General features: G+C 45.9%; 1 protein-coding gene across 1 annotated transcript in view; it reads left to right on the forward strand.

Annotated features, from left to right (window-relative positions):
* Positions 1-22,500, forward strand: part of clstn2a (calsyntenin 2a) — a 335,228-nt gene that overhangs the window by 285,057 nt on the left and 27,671 nt on the right. Inside the window, exons 9-10 of the mRNA XM_063219781.1 lie at positions 15,625-15,787; positions 20,069-20,235. Of these exons, the coding sequence (XP_063075851.1) occupies positions 15,625-15,787; positions 20,069-20,235 (330 nt within the window). The remainder of the gene's footprint in view (positions 1-15,624; positions 15,788-20,068; positions 20,236-22,500) is intronic.

Below are 22,500 nucleotides of genomic sequence, written 5' to 3' on the forward strand. Positions count from 1 at the left end.
TAGGTAATTGGCTACCTTTGCCTTCAATATTTTATTACACACACACACACACACACACACACACACACACACACACACACACACACACACACACACACACACACACACACACACAGATAGAGATAGAGAAATAGAGAAGTCCTTTTTTAAATCTCACAGCACACGGTGCATGAGTATGGCACGGAGACACGGAGGCCTAGGGCTGTTTCTGTGTGTGTGTGTGTGTGTGTGTGTGTGTGTGTGTGTGTGTGTGTGTGTGTGTGTGTGTGTGTGTGTGTGTGTGTGTGTGTGTGTGTGTGTGTGTGTGTATGTTTGTCAGGGCTTGACACTGGCACCTGCCAGCCAGCCAAATACTGGTAAAACTTGGCTGTGGCTAGTAACAATTTTAGTGTCACTAGCCAATTTGGGAGGTAGCTTATTCTATGGTATGACATATCAGAAAAGCCTATATTCTGCACTTATGTGTGTGTGTGTGTGTGTGTGTGTGTGTGTGTGTGTGTGTGTGTGTGTGTGTGTGTGTGTGTGTGTGTGTGTGTGTGTGTGTGTGTGTGTGCGAGGGCTGTTTCTGTGAGGGTGAGGATGTGATTTATGTTATTTCCTACTTCATCTTTGACCTCGGCTCTCGGTTTGCACCCACACAGAGGCCATGGGACACACACACACACACACACACACACACACACACACACACACACACACACACACACACACACACACACACACACACACACCGACAGAGGCCCTGGGGCGAAGCCACCGCGACTCCAAAAGCACAACAGAAAAACAAAAGCTAACAGCATGAAAACAGTTTGTTTTTCATTCTTTTGTTGTTTTCTGGGTGTTTATCTGGTTCTGGTGAATATTATATGAAAGAGAGAAAGCTGTGGCCGTGAATAGAGATTAAAGCCTGTGTCAGGGAGAGGGAATGTGTTCTATGGCTGTGGGTGTGTGTATGAGAGAGAGAGAGAGAGAGAGAGGAAGAGAGAGAGAGAGAGAGAGAGAGAGAGCGTGTGTGTTTTATGTCTGCTGGCATTGTTGGCTTTGTCTTCTCTCCGTTGGCATTTGCTGGTCAATACTAGTCTGCTGCTGGTCGTAAATCAGAAGGTCGTACGACTTTATCAGGGCAGAAGGCAACCATGCAGACTGCTGAACACTACTGAGAGAGAGAGAGAGAGAGAGAGAGAGAGAGAGAGAGAGAGAGAGAGAGAGAGAGAGAGAGAGAGAGAAAGGCATGCTCATTTGGAGATAGTAAACGCAGGAGACAACAGCAAAAGCTGAGAGAGAGAGTGAGAGAGAGAGAGAGAGAGAATGTCTGATGTTTTCATGCCCCTCAGCATCTCAGTATTTCAGCATCATTTTCAGCAAAAACTTCACAGACTAACTGCTGCTGTAAAAAATATAATCTTAATGGATAACTGGCATGGGCATGCAAACACTTTAAAGGAAATATCAAAGGAGTTGAGCCAATCATTCCAAGACACCAAGGACACCGAACAGCAGCAGTCGTTTTGCACAAAAGCAGAAAGCAGAATAGTGACAGAGCTCAAACAGAACCCATTATAGCACAATAGTGACAGAGCTCAAACAGAACCCATTATAGCACAATAGTGACAGAGCTCAAACAGAACCCATTACTCACCCTAATGGTGGAGGGAGAGAGAGGAGAATGCTGTGACATTGTAGGCACCAGGTAGATACCAAACAAACTGATGAGAATGCTGTGACATTGTAGGCACCAGGTAGATACCAAACAAACTGATGAGAATGCTGTGACATTGTAGGCACCAGGTAGATACCAAACAAACTGATGCCTTTTGGCAGACGGGAAGGACACAGTCAGGAGGAGAGGCTGCTGCTGCTGCTGCTGCTCAACTTGAATAGCTGCTACTGCAACACTCTAAAACACAGCTCCTATGGAACACAGACAGCACAATATGTCAAGATAATAAGTAAGTAATTATAAAAGTAATAGCAGTAGAAGTGAGATGAGACCAGGTGTGTGTGTGGTAATCAGTAGTAATACTGCTGTTCGTTACTGCTGACTTAAAGTCTCTGTAGACCAGTGTTTCTCAAAGGTTTTCAGACCAAGGACCACTTTGCTCCCCCCAACATGTTCAACTGAACACACTTTGAAAAGCACTGCTGTAGATCATTCCCCTTTTCCACATTCCCAACCATGATTCTGTCTAGAATGTCTTGTAGGAGAGGAGGAGGAGAGGAGAGGAGACAAGAGAAGAGAGGAAGCAGGAAGAGATGAGAAGAGAAGAAAAGAGAAGAGAGGGGACAAGAGGAGGGGAGGGGAAAGGAGAGGAGGAGAGGAGAGAAGATAGGAGAGAGGAGAGGGGAGGAGAGGAGAGAAGATAGGAGAGGGGAGGAGAGGAGAGAAGATAGGAGAGAGGAGAGGAGAGGAGTGCCTACAGCCGTGTTCACATTAGCGAGGTGGTGGAGATGTAAAACGGGGGGCAGGGGTGTAGAGGTGGTAGTGTAGTGGAGAGGGTGTATGTGAGGTGGTAGTGTAGTGGAGAGGGTGTATGTGAGGTGGTAGTGTAGTGGAGAGTGTGTATGTGAGGTGGTAGTGTAGTGGAGAGGGTGCAGTGTGTAAATGGTATGTAGACCAGAGTCGGAGATGAGGACATAGAGGCGTAGGGGTATGTAAAGTAGTGGAGAGGGGGGTGGGTGGAGAGGACCAGTGGTGGAGTGGCGGTGATTCATGCCATAAATTAGGGCGGCCGTGTTCATCACGGACGAGGACAAAAGAAAACAAGCCACGTTGTCATGGCGGCAACACCGGTGTCCTTTGATTGGCTGACATGAGATTGGTGTTGTGGAAATGAAGGGATATGTTCTGATGGAATGATTCTATTACCTTCCCTACCCTCCCTTCACCCCCCACCTCCACAGCCCTCCCTGGTAATTGAGGCACACCTACCCCGTACCACCTTCCGCATTTACAGAGCCCCAGGGCGGCCCACCCCTACATCCACCGCCACAACCACCTAATACACCCCCACCCCACATTCCCATCCCATCATCACTTCCTCCCGTCTCCACTGTACTAACCATTCTGTCTCTCCTCCACCTCGTTTCCCATCGGCTGTGGATTTGCATGTCCGCTGCCTGTAGGGTCTTTCATGAGTTCCAGTCGTCAGGCTTTGAGAAGTGAGTAATTCGCTGACATGACTGCGTGTGACTACCTGCCCCTGAAACCACGTCGACACCATGGTTTGTGCAGCTCTGTGAAGCTGTGGTTTTCCACACATGCATACGCACACACACACATAGCTCACGCACACAAAGCTCCCTTCAAACAGATCAAGACCACTCTGCTCTACTCAGGGGTCCTGCATCTCTCACATGCAGGCACACACACATGCACACAGACACGCACACATACATGTGACAGGGGTGTTCCCGCATGGTTCGTCCTCTTCGGGGACGCGAACCTGCCACCTCGTCAACTACATCGGTTTGGGAATGGTAGGTACAGTCGGAGCCCACTGAGCTAAAGGGTCGGTCCGATAGCCTAAAACTACCGCACTGTGTTGAGGCTTCGGAAGGGAGGTTACTAACATTCCACGCCACACTTTGCTAGTTGGCCTCCGTTACTCACACACACATGGACGTACGCACACACACACACACACACACACACACACACACACACACACACACACACACACACACACACACACACACACACACACACACACACACACACACAGAGCCAGTATCCAAATAGCAGGCAATAACAAGGGGCTCTTCAAAAAGTTTTCTACTGCATTCAGCAGCCAGTTGCACCTGCCCTCCATCCTGGTTACTCACCTTGGAGAAACTACCAATTAGAGTGCAGATGGTGTGCGTGAATGTGCAAGCGTGTATGTGTGCGTTTGTGTGTGCCTGCGTGTGTGCGCGCGTGCGTGTGTGTGTGTGTGTGTTTTTTGGATAGCGGGGGTGTAAAGTGCTTTCAGACCTGATGCCAGACAACAGCTGGGGTGGGGAGGAGAGACTACAGGTGATAGAAAGAGAGAGGGGGGGAGGAAAAGAGGGGGAGAGGAGGAGGTGAGGAGGAAAGGTTGAGAGGGGAAGAGGTTGAGAGGAGGAGACGGAACTAGAGGTGAAAGGAAGAGAGGGGGAGAGGTGGTAGCCCCTTAATGCGCGCCGTACCTCCAGCGGCACGCTGTAATAGTCATTGAAATGTAACTACCATAACACTACAATACTAATTGACAAATTGCAACTCATTCAAAATTCTGCGGCAAGAATCCTAACAAGAACCAGAATGAGAGAGCACATCTCTCCTGTCTTGGCAGACCTGCACTGGTTACCTGTCTCATACAGAATCGACTTTAAGATTCTGCTCACAGTATTTAAAGCATTAAATGGACTTGCCCCTAGCTATATCTCAGACATGCTCTCTTTTTATGCCCCTGCTCGAGCTCTCAGGTCCACTGATGCCAAGCTGCTAAGGACCCCCACCCCCCCCGCAGAAGAAGATCGGCGACGCCGCGTTTGCCTGCTATGCGCCCAAGAGATGGAACACCCTCCCCATCGAGATCCGATCAGCCACCTCCGTCGACTCCTTTAAGAAGCAGCTGAAGACCCACCTCTTCATCCTTGCCAACTCCTAGCTGCCAAGACGTCATAGTGTCCCAGCCGCCGCAGCGCCCTTACTACTCGCAATCCAGCCCTGGCAGGGGGCTCCCCTAGGTGGCCGCTGGTCTCTGCCTGAGGTTTCTTCCTGACTACAGGGGGTCTTTTTTCTCAGACCTCACTGAGCTTTTTTTCCCCCTCACAAACTATGAATCAAGCGAAAGGGAGTTTTTCCTCACCCCTGATGCCACCAGGGGCCGCACCTGAGCGCCCAATCTCTGTGTGACTATCTATGACTTATGATAGGCCCAGCCACTATGGACCTTACACATCTAAGAATCCTGGTCCTAACCTACGTTGACCTTATGACTCTACATTCTCTGTCTATCTCTTCTTCCTCTGCCTTCCTGCTTTTTCTGCCTCTCCTCTATACCTCTCCTTTTAAATCTATCTCTCCTCTCCTTTTAAATCTATCTCTAACAATGTTTTTTTCCCATTTGTTAAGCACTTTGAGTTACATGCCTTGTATGACACAGTGCTATACAAATACAATTATTATTATTATTATTATTATGACACAACACAGGTCCTTTGGTAATGCACCACGACTTGAACATTACCCTACTGGTAACAACAAATGTATAAAGCCGCGTCTTAAGGGGTTAAGGGGAATTGAAAGATAGAGAGATGGTCAGGCAGAGGGGAAGAGTAGAGAGGGAGAGAGAAAAAGAGAGAGAGAATGAGAGAGGACTGTAGAGAGGTGAGGTCTAGGGCTACTACAGGATATGAGATCAGATGGAATAAGAGGAGAGGTGAAGTAAGGATACAGGAGGGGTGAGAACAGCAGAGGTGTGTTTGTGTGTGTGTGTGTGTGTGTGTGTGTGTGTGTGTGTGTGTTCGTGTGTTCGTGTGTGTGTCTGTGTGTGTGTGTGTGTGTGTGTGTGTGTGTGTGTGTGTGTGTGTGTGTTCGTGTGTGTGTGTGTGTGTGTGTGTGTGTGTGTGTGTGTGTGTGTGTGTGTGTGTTCGTGTGTGTGTGTGTGTGTGTGTGTGTGTGTGTGTGTGTGTGTGTGTGTGTGTGTGTGTGTGTGTGTGTGTGTGTGTGTGTGTGGATAGGGTTTAGCGTGACTGCACACATGACATGTGGACATGCGAGAGGGAGTGTGAGGTCACAGGGAGGTAAACAAGGAGAGAGAGAGAGAGAGATAGAGGGAGAGAGGGAAAGACAGAGGGAGCACTGAGAAAGAGAGAGTGGTGGATACAGGAGCATGATGAAAGAGAACTGAGACTGAAAGCACCAGGGGGGACAGTTGACAAAGGACAGGGAGAGAGAAAAACAACAGAGAAGAGAAAAGATGTGATAGAGGAGAGCAAGCCAGGCAGAGGGAAAGATGTGATGAAGGAGAGCAAGCCAGAGGAGGGGAGATCTTCTGACCTTAGAAATAATGAGAGAAACATGCAGCAAGGGACAGAGAGAAGAGGCAAGGGCAGATGTGTAGAAATACAGAGAGAGAGAGAGAAAGAGAGAGAGAGAGATTTGAAGAAATAGAGAGAAAGTTAGAGATAGAGAGAGAGAGGCTTAGAAAAGCAGCAAGGATGGAGGAATGGAACGTGGCTGAGGAAGAATGAGGAAGAGGAAACAAACTGAAGGATGGAGAGACAGAGACAGATGGAGGCAGAGGAGCGACAGATGACTAGGAAGATGGAGAGAGACAGAGACAGAGAGGGAGAGGGAGCGAGACAGAGAGAGATATGCAGTAGGCCTACAGTAGGGCCATAGGGAGAGGGATATACGTGGGTTGCATGTTTGTAAACACACCTGGTTGCGCACTCTTCAACCCCTGATTATTGGAAACTGCTTTCACTCAAACAATGAGCTCACATGGTTGACTGCTTAGCATCTTAGTGTGTGTGTGTGTGTGTGTGTGTGTGTGTGTGTGTGTGTGTGTGTGTGTGTGTGTGTGTGTGTGTGTGTGTGTGTGTGTGTGTGTGTGTGTGTGTGTGTGTGTGTGTGTGTGTAGGGGTGCGTGGGTGCGGTGTTCCCCTAGGGAGTTTCCAGAGGGATGCCGTCAGAGATGGAGAGGAGAGGAGGGGAGAGGAGAGTGTGTCTGTGTGTCTGTGTGCGTGCGTGCGTGGGTGCGTGCGTGCGTGCGTGCGTGCGTGTGTTATTCTAATACTGTGTCACAGCTCATTTAGGCAGCTTGCAGAGCAGCCGCCACTCGGGACGACCAGAGAAAACTCAACACACACACCAACACTGTGGAAGTGTGGAAACAGCTTGACGCAAAGAGGAGAACAACTTTCAGGGATGTGGAAACCCAAAGCAGGGAGTACTGGGAAGAGAGCAGAGCGGCAACTTGAGAAGAGTGGGGCAGGTACTTCAGCAGAGTGGGGCGGGAACTTCAGCAGAGTGGGGCGGGAACTTCAGCAGAGTGGGGCGGGAACTTCACCAGAGTGGGGCGGGAACTTCACCAGAGTGGGGCGGGAGCTTCAGCAGAGTGGGGCGGGAACTTCAGCAGAGTGGGGCGGGAACTTCAGCAGAGTGGGGCGGGAACTTCAGCAGAGTGGGGCGGGAACTTCAGCAGAGCGGGGCGGGAGCTTGTGTAACCAATGCCAACTAGCACAAGAAGACCTCAGTTACACTGGTGCTGTAGACCTGGGATGGGAGTGAGGTTTAGGGGGATGAGCGTAACGGATGCCAACTACTACAGTTCAGCAGTAGAACGTCAGTACACCTCCCTCCCTTACCAAAGCCTCATGCAGAATTGTTAAATTGGGGTTCCCCTGGAGATAATGTTGGTGTTCCCCCTGAGATTACATGTTATAATGTTGGGGGTTCCCCTGAGATTACATGTTATAATGTTGGGGTTCCCCTGAGGTGTGACAGCAATGGCATGAGTAATCCCCAGAATTATGAGATTAACATTCGATTTTTCCTAATCCACAGCTGAGGGGTAGAAGGGCAACAAGAGGAGATTGTGTGTTATCATCACTAGGATCTGTAGAGATATCATCACTATTATGAATTTAGTTATTTTTGGCTCTTTTGATGTCTCTTTCCACCAATCTCAACCTCTCCATATTGCTTTCTCTTTCTCTCCATGTATGTCTCTGTCACTGTCTGTCGCTGTCTGTGTCTCTTCTATTCTCTCTCTGTCTGTCTGTCTCTGTCTGTCTGTCTGTCTGTCTGTCTGTCTCTCTCTCTCTCTCTCTCTCTCTCTCTCTCTCTCTCTCTCTTTCTCTCTCTCTCTCTCTCATTCAGTATCTGTGGGTGTGAGCATGTGTATGGTGTGTATGTACACTACATAGGATCTGTGTAGATATGTATGTGTTTTCCATGCAGCGCCATGCATGTCCATTTCTATGGGGCCATGCCGGACACACACTGCTCCGAATCCTTTCGTTTTGTGTGTGTGTGTGTGTGTGTGTGTGTGTGTGTGTGTGTGTGTGTGTGTGTGTGTGTGTGTGTGTGTGTGTGTGTGTGTGTGTGTGTGTGTTAGTGTGTGTGCGCGTGTGTGCATGTGTGAATGTGTGCGAATGCTCAAAGGCACTAATGACTTAGTGCGATTCTGTTGCATTGTAGCCAAATACATTAACCCTCGCAAAGAGAAAGGATGGAGAAGGAGAGACAGGAGGAGAGAAATATGATCTCATTGTAGAAGAGGAGACAGGAGGAGAGACAGGAGGAGAGACAGGAGGAGAGGAGAGGAGAGGAGAGGCAGGAGGAGAGGAGAGGAGAGAAGAGGAGAGACAGGAGGGGAGAAGAGGGAGTAGAGACAGGAGGAGAGGAGAGGAGAGAGAGAGGAGAGGGAGGAGAGGAGATGTGAGGCAGGAGGAGAGGAGAGGCAGGAGGAGAGACAGGGGGATAGAAATATGATCTCATTGTCTCCACTTCTGCCTCCCTCTAATGAGCTACTCGTTAGGACCTCACCTCGTTACTCATATTTGGACAGGAACCAAGTGATTAATGGGAAGTAGGTGGGGGGGGGGGGGGGGTTGGGGGAGAGGGAGAGGGTGTATGGAGGAGTAGGGGGTGTCAGCCTGAGTTGGAGTCTCATTACTGTATCAGTGAAAACTGGACATGACTAGATTTCCATTTTGATGCATGTGAAGACTGTAACTGTGCAGTAATCTCCAACGGGTCTGAACACTCTGTCATAGCCCACTCACTTCAGCACTTTAGCACAGCTCAGTTTCATGCATGTTTAACTCCCTCCCTCTCAGTCTAGTTCACTTTGGGGGAGCTGTGTTTCCATGGCCTGCCATTGTGGATCCTGGACTACAGTATAGTATAGTTGATATTTAAAACCCAAACGCAAAACATGCCTTAGAGTCTACCGTGGGTCTGGGCATCAACACATGTATTAGAGTCTAGAGTCTGGTCTGGGCATCAAAACATGCCTTAGAGTCCACCCCGGGTCTGGGCATCAAGACATGCCTTAGAGTCTAGAGTCTGGTCTGGGCATCAAAACATGCCTTAGAGCAGTGGTTCTTAACCTTTTTTCTTAAGGCACCCCCTTATTGCTACCCAAGACTAGCCATGCACCTTCTACAGGTGTATACGCACTAAAATTGATTTCAGTGATCAATTACATTGATTCTTGCTTGAGACATTAATCAGTACCTTTATGACTTAACATGAGGGCCAAAACATTTTTTTAAATTCAAATGTTTGCTAGCAGAATTGTGGTCACAACCTCAACAAAAATAAAATTCTGCGCACCCCCTGAAATCTCTGGTGCACCCCCAGGTGGTGCAAGCACCCCAGGTTAAGAACCACTGCCTTAGAGTCTACCCCGGGTCTGGGCATCAAGACATGCATTAGAGTCTAGAGTCTGGTCTGGGCATCAAGACATGCCTTTAGTTTATAGTTAAGGAACAGCGCCCGTTGGCTCTGGTCGCTAACCACTGCTTGATGTTATAGATCTGCGCACGAGGTCTCATGTCGTTAGCCACATTTGGCTACATAGCTACAAGGCTACAATACAGTAGTCAGACTGCAGGCATTGTGCCGTGAGTGCTAAACTGATGTATTGTTTGTTTGTTACTTACTAATTCAGTCATTGTAGCTTCATTTATTTACACACACTAGAAAGGAAGTGTTCGTATTTAACAGGATATTGACAGTTTGGCTCTCGTAAACTACCGGAGAACTGTGCTGCCACGAGAACACGGAAGTAGCGAGACGACCAATCACAGCGCCTTTTCTCTGCGACCTTCGCAACCGTCTGACATGTAGTCAGGATTTTCTTGACGCGTGCGACAACGGTTGCAGAGCCTCTGCGCGGGGGCGTGCTCGCGCACAGACGGTTGCACAGGCTCTGCAACCGTCAGCGCCAATAAGTATAAATAGGCCTTTAGAGTCTAGAGTCTGGCCTGGGCATCAAGACATGCATTAGAGTCTAGAGTCTGGTCTAGGCATCAACACATGCCTTAGCTATAGTCTGGTCTGTATGTATCTGTCTGCATGAAATGCATGTACAGGTAGAGTGTGTATGTGCGTGCGTGTGTCTATGGAGATTCATGCCGTGTCCAGACCAAGAGCGAACTACGCTGGTAGCGTGGGTAGCAGAATAAGTTTCGCCTTGAATTCGCTGTATTCGCTCCAGACGCAGCATTGACATGTTTGGTTCAGCTAATCACACGACTCTGGCTTGACAGCCTGGGACATTCGGATATATGAACATTCCGATTGGTTTTCGCCGAACAGCGTCAGAGCGAATTTGCCTGAGATTAGATTTAGTTTAATCGTCAAAATTCGCTCTGGTCGCGCAAGAAGCTTCGCTCCTGGCGAATTCGCTTTGGTAGCGCAGGTCGCGTGCCCTCCATAGAGAAATAATGACTTCCGTCGCTTCGTTCGCTCTGTTCGCTCCTGGTCTGTACACGGCATCATATGGAAATGAGAAATTTGTGGAGAGTGCGTGTGTGGGGGGGATGTGCGTGAGTGCCTGTGGAGTGTGAGTGCGTGCGTGTGCTAGTGCAGCTGAAGTGCTTATGTGTGTGGTGGTGTGTGTGTTCTCAAGCTGCTCTTATGGAGATGAGAGGTCTGTAGTGTAGTCTAGTGTAATGCTGTTCTCCCATCTGATGATTCATATGCACCATATGAGATGGGATACACTGGTGTGCCTTAATGATGGACTGTGTGAGAGAGTGTGTGTGGGTTTGAGTGTGTGTGTGTGTGTGTGTGTGTGTGTGTGTGTGTGTGTGTGTGTGTGTGTGTGTGTGTGTGTGTGTGTGTGTGTGTGTGTGTGTGTGTGTGTGTGTGTGTGTGTGTGTGTGTGTGTGCGTGTGTGTGCGTGTGTGTGTGTGTGTGTGTTTGCATCACATGATTTGATTTTCGCGTCCTACAGCATGGACAGCTACTCAGAACTACTTATGCCAGTGCTTCTCAACAGTACACGCACACACACACACACACACACACACACACACACACACACACACACACACACACGCACATGCACACGCACACACACACAGGGCCAGGAGGGTGCTGCACATGCACTGATAAGAGGTGGGCGATATTTCACTCCACTAGGTTGCATGCTGTATGTTTTCACCCATAGTAATTTACACCGATACCGATACGCCGCATGACTGATATAGTTTGATTTGTTATCGTGTATGAGTGTGGTTTCTTGTTTCCCATAATGCTCTAGGGCCATGCTCTATGGTAAATCTGCTGCACAATATGCTGAATGAATTACCAATATGCTGAATGAATTACCTGGCTGGAATACAGTTACCTGATTAATGATGAGATTCAAAAACACCTCCTGCAGTAACAACCTAACACATCTAACACTCTATACTTACCATACAGGCCTATGCTTTTTACTGTGTATGCATTACAGTAATATACACAGGTTGTATTGGCAGATTCTCATTAGTGCAGTGTATTTAAAAAGCAAGGGAACCAGCTAAATATGGCCTGCAATTCAGGACATTGCAAATATGCTGCTCTATGCTGTTGTTGTTCACTAATTGGAAACTCAATTGGTTTCCTTGCTTGTGGCAGGTAAGGTATGGTAATTATTTGCAGTGTATGATACAACCCTTTTAGAAACACTTTATTTTAACAAATGGTTTAACAACATGTTTACTCACATACGCATGTATATTAGAGGTAGAATTTAAAGTGTACCTCCGGGATTTTGGACACCAGACCTCATTTCCGAGTCAGCCAGGGTGTAAACAATGTGTCCAGAACGTTTTTTTCACATTCCATGCAGTCCTTGTGAATTCTCATATCCATGTTGCTAAGCTAGCGCAAGTGAACGGAAATGGTAGTAGCCTGCCCCCAAAAATAGTCTTATCCAGTTGCAACAACATTCAAAACAACACCATTGTTATGCCAGACTGCAAGTGTAAATACTTGTCTTGATAGAATGAAGTTTGAAATTAAACCAACATTGCAATCATGTTTGATCACCATCAGCAATTTGTGTTCCGGTTTGAAAGCTTGACAGCCGCGGAGTGATATTCCGAGTACAAATCCTAGCTTCGTTTGACACATCCATAACTTTTCCGAGCGAACTCCAACATCTTTGAAGTTTGTAAAACTGAACGGTTTTCCCCTCTCCCTGACCTCGCTCGCAAACATCAAGAGTAATGCTTTCTGTCCGACTTTGTAAACCTTTCGTAACATTGAAACATATGCCATAACAATGTTTGGTTGTTACTAGATGACCCGTGTGTCTACACAGCATGTTGGCGAACAGAACGCACACTCTTCTCCCTTTCATCCTCCCATTCCATCTCGTCTCAAAAAAACATTCCATGTAATAATAACTAGAGCTACGAGTGACATATTTCACAATGTCAAGCCAGATCACATAGCGTTGCGTAACGTATGCGGCAATTCTAATGTCATTTGTTATAGCAATTACACTAAATAACAGTAAAGCAGTACAACATGCAAATCCAAAAAGTTTGCAAACGTGAACGCTATTCCCCTCTCCCTGACCTCGCTCGCAAACACCAAGAGTAGGGGAGACTGGGGTAAAGTGAGCCACGGGGTAAAGTGAGCCACCCCCTTTTTCTCGAAAAAGGTGAATACATTTGTCACCACATTCTAAGGTGGTGGAAATCCTTTTCTAACACCTGTGAAAAAGTGAAGCATGTACCAAATTTGGCAAGAGAGATATTTGTGAAAATGTGTTTTTTTGCTCTTTAAGTGAATTCCATGTATATTCAAAACATGGATGATTTAGAGAAAACAAAAATAGAACAATTTCTGGTCTCATCATGTCTGAAATGTTACGTAATAAGCTACTATATGAGTGATATTTTAAGTCTTTTTGCACTTTTATGATAATTTTATGAGCATTTATTTACATAATTTTGGCATGGGGTAAGGTGAGCCTTTTGAGATGGGGTAAGATGAGCCGCTTATCCTAATGGGATTTATAATGGTTGAAAAACATGTTATGATATTTCAGCATAATCAGATAATTTCTTTCATATCATACCCAGGTGAGTTGAGATTAATGACTTTATGCATGTTTAAGCCAATTCAAACAATAATATTAACTTTTTTTCTACATTGCACTCTGCATTGTTCGCCATTGTATTCAAACAAAGCTGTAAGGGCCCACAATATGTATTTTTTGTCATAGTTCTGTTGCATTAGTTGTTTTATTTCATAGATTCATTAGTTACATTTGTTATAATAAATAAAATTTGTTAGGTGAGATTTTTGCCTGGGCTCAATTTACCCCAAGCAGTGGCTCACCTTACCCCATGCATGGGGTAAGATGAGCCACCTGAAAAAATATTTTTAAAAGGCAATATCATTTTAACCATGACAGTTTATCAATTAGTTTTTGCTCTAATAGTATCAGGACACTTTGAAATTTGGTATGATGTAAACATTTTAACCAAATACGCCTTCATCGCTTAGCTGTGATGAAAAATGTAAAAAGTGGCTCATTTTACCCCAGTCTCCCCTAATGCTTTCTGTCCGACTTTGTCAACCTTTCGTAACATTGAATATGCCATGACAATGTTTAGTTGTTACTAGATGACCCGTGTGTCTACAGAGCATTAGATGTTGGCGAACAGAACAGTGCACCCATCTCTTCTAAATCCCTTTCATCCTTCCATTCCATCTCGTCACAAAAAACATTCACTGTAATAACAACTAGAGTTACGAGTGACATATTCCACAATGTCAAGCCAGATCACATAGCGTTGCGTAACTTATGAATCCATAGGAATACGGCAAGTCATGTCTAATGCCATTTGTCACAGCAATTACACAAAATAACAGTAAAGCATTACAACATGCCAATCCAAAAGGGTAACTTCTAGCCCAAGTTTTGGCTAACGTAGGCGAAGCCATTATACCACTGGGCTACCATCATAGAAGCAGAAAGCATAGCAAACCTGTTCTTCGGAGACTGTTGGTGCGCGCCACAAAATGTAGATCTGGGAATGCGGTTGGCACCGCGGACACTTTTAGAGTTTTCCGTGTAGGTATTAGACTTCGAGAAGGACTTTGTGAAGTCGTCGGGACTCATCTGTGGGCTTTATTATTGCAGTTGGTATATACACACTGATGTACCATGGTGCGATGTCGTTGGGTTTTAATCCACTATTCGATCAGAAAGCAGTGGTAGAACTAGCCTTGATTTGCAATGTCTCTTGAGGGTCCCTGCAGTGGGTGGGTGGGCTACATCACAACTGAAGAGAGCAAAGTAAAATTCCGCCGACCCCGAGAAAATAGTCTCTCAACATGGCAAAATCCACGCAGTGCAAGGTTGGTTTAATTTCAAACTTCATTCTACTAAGACAAACATTTACACTTGCAGTATGCAGGCTACTACCATCCCCGTTCACTTGCGCTAGCTTAGCAACATGGATATGAGAATTCACAAGGACTGCATGGAATGTGAAAAAAATGTTCTGAACACATTGTTTACACCCTGGCTGACTCGGAAATGAGGCCTGGTGTCCAAAATCCTGGAGGTACACTTTAAGTACCGGTACATGCTTACATGGTGTACCTTTCATGATGTTGATGTTGGCACGGTTTAAATGCTTTGCTGTGCCACCTTGTACAGGTTTTACACATAGCAGATCATCTCAGAGGCTTAGGATATTTAAGTGGACCATATTTTGTTCATATTGTGACTGGGTAACACTTTATAATAATGTCTGCTTAGTAAAGACTTAGTAAATAATTAACTAATGATGAACAAAACATTAACAAATGTTTTTATTATTAACTAAGTTTTATTAATGCTTTATAAAATATCTACAAATAATATATTCAAGATTTTACATACCTTATAACAAAGTATTTTATTCATTTACAAGCAATGTGTTAATGTTTGAACATTTCCTAGTCATTTACAAACATTTGTTAACATTTCTTAGTCATTTACAAACATTTGTTAATGGTTTGTTCATCATTATTATTATAAAGTGTTACCTGTGACTGTAATACGAAAGGAACCAGCTCCTCTTTCTGGTCCTGTTAGGCTTTCATGATTATGTCCTCGTTTGTAAGCCCCTTTGGTTATAAAGCGTCTGCCAAATGCAATGTAATGTAATGTAATTGTGTGTAAGTCCTCTTTTTTCCCCACCCGGTACATTAGAGCTCTCCTCAAGTGATTACACCTAGTCACAAGTTTAGCTTGTCAGGACGCATAATCAAACTGTATTGAGACCACCCTTTCAGCCATTTCAGCCAAGCGATGTCCTTCGTTTCCTTCAATCATAAACACCAGTAGGACCACACAGAAACATTGTGATCGTACTTGGAAGAGTACCAACCGTGTCAACTCCAATCAAAAGATAAACTGACTGCCACTGACACCCCCTCCATGTCTGTGTTGTTGTGTGTACATAGAGACAGAGTTAAGATACTGACACTGACACCCCCTCCATGTCTGTACTGTTGTGTGTAGAGAGAGACAGAGTTAAGATACTGACACTAACACCCCCTCCATGTCTGTACTGTTGTGTGTAGATAGAGACAGAGTTAAGATACTGACACTAACACCCCCTCCATGTCTGTGGTGTTGTGTGCAGATCTGTGACAAGGAGTGGCACTACTACGTGATCAACGTGGAGTTCCCGGCCGTGACGCTGTTCGTGGACGGCGTGACGTACGAGCCGTACCTGGTGACGGACGACTGGCCCATACACCCCTCGCAGATCGACGTCCAGCTCACCGTAGGGGCCTGTTGGCAAGGTCAGTATCCAGCTCACCGTGGGGGCCTGCTGGCAAGGTCAGTATCCAGCTCACCGTAGGGGCCTGCTGGCAAGGTCAGTATCCACGTCCAGCTCACCGTGGGGGCCTGCTGGCAAGGTCAGTATCCAGCTCACCGTAGGGGCCTGCTGTCAAGGTCAGTATCCACGTCCAGCTCACTGTGGGAGCCTGCTGGCAAGGTCAAGTCCAGCTCACTGTGGGAGCCTGCTGGCAAGGTCAGTATCCAGCTCACCGTAGGGGCCTGCTGGCAAGGTCAGTATCCAGCTCACCGTAGGGGCCTGCTGGCAAGGTCAGTATCCAGCTCACCGTAGGAGCCTGCTGGCAAGGTCAGTATCCAGCTCACCGTAGGGGTCTGGCTAATGTGTGGCTATGCTAATTTGGCTATGCTAATTATATGGACTAAACACGTCACACATGCAAGTCAGTGTAGTTCTGTATTAGCTTTTTTAAGAATATTAAAATCAGTTCAGATCAGTTATAAACCGGACATTTTACCGCCTGAATCGATAAAACGGGTCAACATGCACATTATATGACAGCCACTACTCCTACTTCGTCGTCAGAGCCGAGATGTAATTTTTTTTAAAGAAGAAAACCCATACATTTGATGCAGAGGCTTTGAACGTTGCCAGCAGGGGGCGATGAGATTACTTTCCCTCCCTGAAGTAAAGATGGCAAGGACAGTTGTGATGGTGGTGAAGAGGATGATGATGATGATGATGTTGATGACGGGTAGTGTGATACTTTTGAACATGGTGATATACTGAAGTGATACATAGTACAGTATGAACATGGTGATATATTGGGCTGTCGTGATATATTTGGTACAACTGGTTAATTAGACTGGTTTTGGCTTCAAGAAATAGAATAATTCATTCATTCATCATTTTATTTATTCATTTATTTTTCATTTGCATTATTAACATGAGAGACTGAGCACACCCATACAGAATACCAAGGGAGGTGAGAAGCAAAGCAGTGTTTTGGGCTTCGGGCAACTCTGACTTTCTCTCTTCTTTTTTCCTTTCCCACCTTCTCTTTTTCAGTCACTTTTTCTGTTTTTGATCTCCTTTGTCTTCTTTTCATGGAAATATTCAATGCCACATTAATTCAGGCTTGTTGAATCGTAGCTAATGACTGAGTATGTGAGGAGGCAAAGCCCTTAGCATGTAGCCTGTAGCATGTAGCATGTACTGTAATACACACCTAAATAATTATATAATACAATCAGAAAGCCGGGGCTCGTGTGTGTGTCGCTGTACAGTATTGCACTCGGATGTCTGTGCAGAGGCCATGACTGCTGCTTTGCCTGCTTGCTTCTCCCCCTCCCGGTCTCATTTCCTCTCTCTCGTCCTCTCTCACCCTTCACTCTCTCCACCCCACCACCATCTCCTTTCTTCTCCTCCCCCCTCTTTCTTTTCTGTCTACGTATATCACTCTACTGTTTCTATTTCTCTCTATCTTTCCTGTTCGTTTACTTCCGTCATTCTCCATATGCATCGTCCTCATTCTACTCTCTTGCTCTCCTTTTCTGTCTTTCGCTCTCTTGTCTTTTATCCCTGTCACTCTTCATCCTCCTATTTTCCCCGTCTTTGAACTTTTTCTACCCTCCGTCAATCACTCTTCTCTCTGTTTTCTTTTATCTTCCCATTTTATACTCTACTTTGTGTTTGTGTCTTTCTCTTTCCTCTTCTTCATTCTCTGTTTTTTTCTATTTCTCTATCCTCCTACTGCTTTCTCTTGTTTGTATTTTTCTCTTCTCCCTCCCTCTTCTGTCCCTCGTTCTCCTTTATCTCCCCCTCTCTTGCTTTCTCTCACTCTTCTCCCTCCATCACTCCATCATCCCTCTCTCCCCGGCCTCCCACCTCTCTGTCTCCTGCTCCCCATCCTCATTGTGTAGCCTCTGTGATTGTGTGTGTGTGTGTGTGTGTGTGTGTGTGTGTGTGTGTGTGTGTGTGTGTGTGTGTGTGTGTGTGTGCGTGTGTGTGTGCGTGTGTGTGTGCTATGCCCTAGAGTGCAGATTAATAGGTCTGAATAGGGAGAGGAGTTGACTGGCTGTTCCATCCGCAGCGAGACGCTCTAAGCTCCACTAAGCTGCAATTGATAACTTTTCAGGCTATTAGTGAACAAGATTGGCTCTCAGCTTCTCTCTCTCTCTCTCTCTCTCTCTCTCTCTCTCTCTCTCTCTCTCTCTCTCTCTCTCTCTCTCTCTCTCTGTCTTTCTCTCTGTGTCTTTCTCTTTTTCTCTCTCTCTCTCTTTCTCCCTGTTTCTCTGAGCATTCACCCCTGCTCTACAATCTAGTATATAATGACAAGCGTCATCATAATAGCGGGCCGCAGACCTTATTCTTCTCCAAACAGATGAAAATTAGATGCTTAACGCCAGGCGATCTGACTCAGAGAAAGGCCTTGCTGTGTTCTTTATCTGTCTCTCTTTCTGTCTGTGTTTCTTTCAGCCTCTCTCTCTCTCCCCCCTCCCCCCCTCTCTCTCTCTCACACACTCTCCTAAACATGTAGACCCAAAGAACAGCATTAGTGAGCTCTCCTCACTAACACTATGAAAGAAAGAAATAAAAAGAGAGAAAGAAAGAAAAAAGTAACAAGAAAAAAGAGTGTGTGTTTAGAGAGAGAGAGTGTGTTATCAGTAAAGGCTGACAGGAGTTTGATGTTCTGCCATCTGCTTATGAGGTGTGACTTCTATGTGTGTGTGTGTGTGTGTGTGTGTGTGTGTGTGTGTGTGTGTGTGTGTGTGTGTGTGTGTGTGTGTGTGTGTGTGTGTGTGTGTGTGTGTGTGTGTGTGTGTGTGTGTGTGTGTGTGTGTGTTTGAGATAGAGTGGGCAAGATAAGGAGAGAGAGAGTGAGAGGGGGGGGGGGTAGGTGGGTGGAGGGATGGAGGTAAGAGACAGAGTAGCAAAACAAAAGCTATTTCACCCCAAGCGTCCGCCTTTTCTTTTCTCTCCACCTCACACTCTGTTGGTGCTATGTCACAGCCAGCGGTTAATTGATAACATCTGTCAGATGAAAATAATTTAAAAATCATCAGGCCATTAAGCTTTAGAGGCGTCCAGAGGAGCAATGTCTCATGGAGAGGGAAGCGTGAGAGAGGGGTAGAGGAGAGAAGAGATGGAATAGACAGGCAGAGGAAGGATGGGAGGCAAAGTGAGGGGAGTACAGGAGGGGAGGGGAGGAAGAGGGGAGGCAGAGGAGAGGAGGGGAGGAGAGGAGGGAAGGGGGGAGGGGGAAGAGGAGGGAAGGGGAGGAAGGGGGGGGGGACAGAGTGAAAGACAGAAAGGCCATTAGCCTCACTGGCAGCCCATCTACCATCAAAGGCAAACAAGAAACACAGAGACACGATGCAGAGAGGAGAGAGAGGGGGGGGGGGGCAGAGAAAGAGAAACAGAACAGAGAGAGAGAGAGAGACAGAGAGAGAGAGGGTGTTGGGGTAGAGAGAGAGAGAGAGAGACAGGGTGATGGGGTAGAGAGAGAGAGGGGGGAGGGAGCAGAGAAAGAGAAACAGAAAGAGTGAGGCAGACAGGGGGAGAGAGAGGGGATGGGGGAGAACGGAGAGAGAGAGAGGGGATGGGGGGGATGGGGTAGAGAGGAGAGAGAGAGAGAGGGGATGGGGTAGAGAGGAGAGAGAGATGGAAGAGAGAGGGAGACAGAAACAGAAAGCTTGAGGCAGACAGAGGGAGGGAGAGGGAGGTGAGAATAGAGGGAGGCATGATAAAGAGAGAAATGGAGAGGCAGAGGTAGAGGCGTGAGGAATGGAGAGAGACTAACAGGAAAGCAAAACAGAGAAAAGCACGAGCTGGTGTCAGAGAAACAGTTAGAGAAGGACAGATTAAGGAACGAGGGAGTGAACGAGAGAGAGAGAGAGAGAGAGAGAGAGAGAGAGAGAATATTGGCCTCATTATATGTCATGACAGCACTCTGTGTCAAAGCAGCAGCAGCATCTAAAAACTAAATTGCTCGATCAATTGTTGAATTGATTTGGGCTTTTAGCCGCCTGTTGCTGTGTGTTAATGTGAATACCATATACAGTATATATATTATTTGTATATCTGTCTGTTTGTCTGTCTGTCTGTGTACGTGGTGATGTGGCATCGTTGTGTGTGTCTGGCAGGTGAGGTGGCCACTCCGTGCTTCACACAGTACAGTGTTTTGTGCTCCTTGTGTATGGTGGTCGTGTTGTGGCATCGTTGTGTATGTGTGTATGTACTGTATATGTGATGACCATGTGTCATTGTTGTGTGTGTCCACCAGGTGGCGAGGTGAGCACTCCGCGCTTCACGCAGTACTTCCGCGGCAGCCTGTCGGGCCTGACCATCCGGCCGGGGAAGATCGAGACCCAGAAGGTCATCTCCTGCCTGCAGGCCTGCAAAGAGGGACTGGACATCAACTCACTGGAGAGCCTGGGCAAGGGTATTAAGGTAGATTACATTACATTACATTACAATACATTACACTACACTATACTGTATTATACTGGACATCAACTCACTGGAGAGCCTGGGCAAGGGCATCAAGGTAGATTACATTACATTACATTACATTACATTGCATTACATTACATTACATTACATTACAATACACTACACTATACTGTATTACACTGGACATCAACTCACTGGAGAGCCTGGGCAAGGGCATCAAGGTAGCAATACAATACATTACATTACATGACATTACATTACACTACATTACATTACAATACATTACATTACACTACACTACATTACGCTGGACATCAACTCACTGGAGAGCCTGGGCAAGGGTATCAAGGTAGCAATACAATACATGACATTACATTACACCATAATACAATACATTACATTACACTACACCATATTACGTAAGGGTTAACGTTCGGCGAGAAGGTCGCTACCGTGGAATAGCAGCACGACAGAGAGAATCTTTAGACCCCGACGCGGAGCGGAGGGGTCTTGTTCTCTCTGAAGTGCTGCTATTCCACAAAGCGACCGACTCGCCGAAAGTTAACCCGCTTATTATATGGATATACTTAAATGATTCACACATGCGGGGACATTTCTTTAGACCTATTTAATGTTAAGATTGTTGCTGCGCAAAACAAAATAGTGCCGTTGTGGAACACCGCTAGGCAACAGCTAGGTAGGCTAGCCAGGACAACAGGTGTTGTCTATCACAGCAGCTGATTAGAGTGACAAAAGACCGGACACCCTGCGGAGTGATATGAAACATTCGCTTTAGCCACTGACTTGTATACAAGCCAGTGGCTTTAGCAGTGAACGTCTTGTTGCCATTGACAGCGGTAGCCAGGACAACGGGTGCTGTCTATCACAGCAGCTGATTAGAGTCTTGTTGAAAAGTCGCTTTAGCAGTGAAAAGTCTTGTTGCCATTGACAGCGGTCTGTTATAGACCAACCCGTCCGTTATCGAGAAATAACAGACGTCCGAACGTTGGGGAGCCCCGTTGAAATGAATGGAGCATTCGACAGATGACGTCACAACCATATAATACAATACATTACAATACACTACACCATATTACATTGCAATACATTACATTACACTACACCATATTACATTACAATACATTACATTACATTACACACTATACTGTATTATAATGGACAACTCACTGGAGAGCCTGGGCAAGGGCATCAAGGTAGACACACTACACAGCCATAATAAATTACATTACATTATAATATAATAGGCCTACACCATATTACACGATACACATATTATCAACTACACCATATTATCAACTCACTGGAGAGCGTGGACAAGGGCATCAAGGTAGCATTACATTACATTACATTACATTACACTATATTGCACTACACGACACTATATTATATTACATTACATTTTATACAATAGTTAGATCCGGTCGAGTTATTTCACAAATTGTGATTGGACAAGAGGCGTTCTACACGTCACTAGGAGTGAGGGTATCCTCCAACACTCTATGAATGACTCTTCACATCTAATAATCACTCCGCGACCAAAGATACAAAGTAACCGTAACCAACGTGGTGCGCGTTGCGCAGCAACCAAAGACAATAACAGGAACTATTTTTCCGGAGCGGAGGAACAAGCAAATAAACAATCAAATAAAGTAATTAAAATAATTTAACATTTCTTTCAATGAACTAATTGTGTTAGCAAAGGAACTATTGTATAAAAGCAATATAGCACTTGTGGTCGTGAGGTTGGTCTGGGACACCCTCACGGGTGTAATTACCTACGGCACTCAGCCTGCGGCTTCGTGCCTGCGGCGAATCACACCCGTGAGGGTGTTCCAGAACAACCTCACTCCCACTCGTGTCATATTGCTTAAACATTACACTTAGCCTGGGCAAGGGCATCAAGGTAGGCAGCCAACAATATATTTAGTGAAGATTAAGAAATCACTTTCACATGTATCTTATGGATTACATCATATTCATATATCAGGATCATAAATAGGTACAAAACAGGCTGTCAGTGCAGTTGATCAGTTGAGCTTGTGTGTGTTTCAAAGTGTTAAGACTTATTGTTCTTCATGAGATAGCTGTCAAACTGATCTCAAGACACATTAAATAGCAAAATGTGTTATACTTAATCAATCACTCTTAAGTGTTCAGTTAGTTTAATTTAGACTCATTTCAATTAGTTTTAATTAGGTAGTGACAGATGATTTGTGAAGATGATTAAATGAAAGCTGATAT

The sequence above is a fragment of the Engraulis encrasicolus genome, chromosome 16 (assembly GCF_034702125.1).
Source record: "Engraulis encrasicolus isolate BLACKSEA-1 chromosome 16, IST_EnEncr_1.0, whole genome shotgun sequence".
Lineage (NCBI taxonomy): Eukaryota > Metazoa > Chordata > Actinopteri > Clupeiformes > Engraulidae > Engraulis > Engraulis encrasicolus.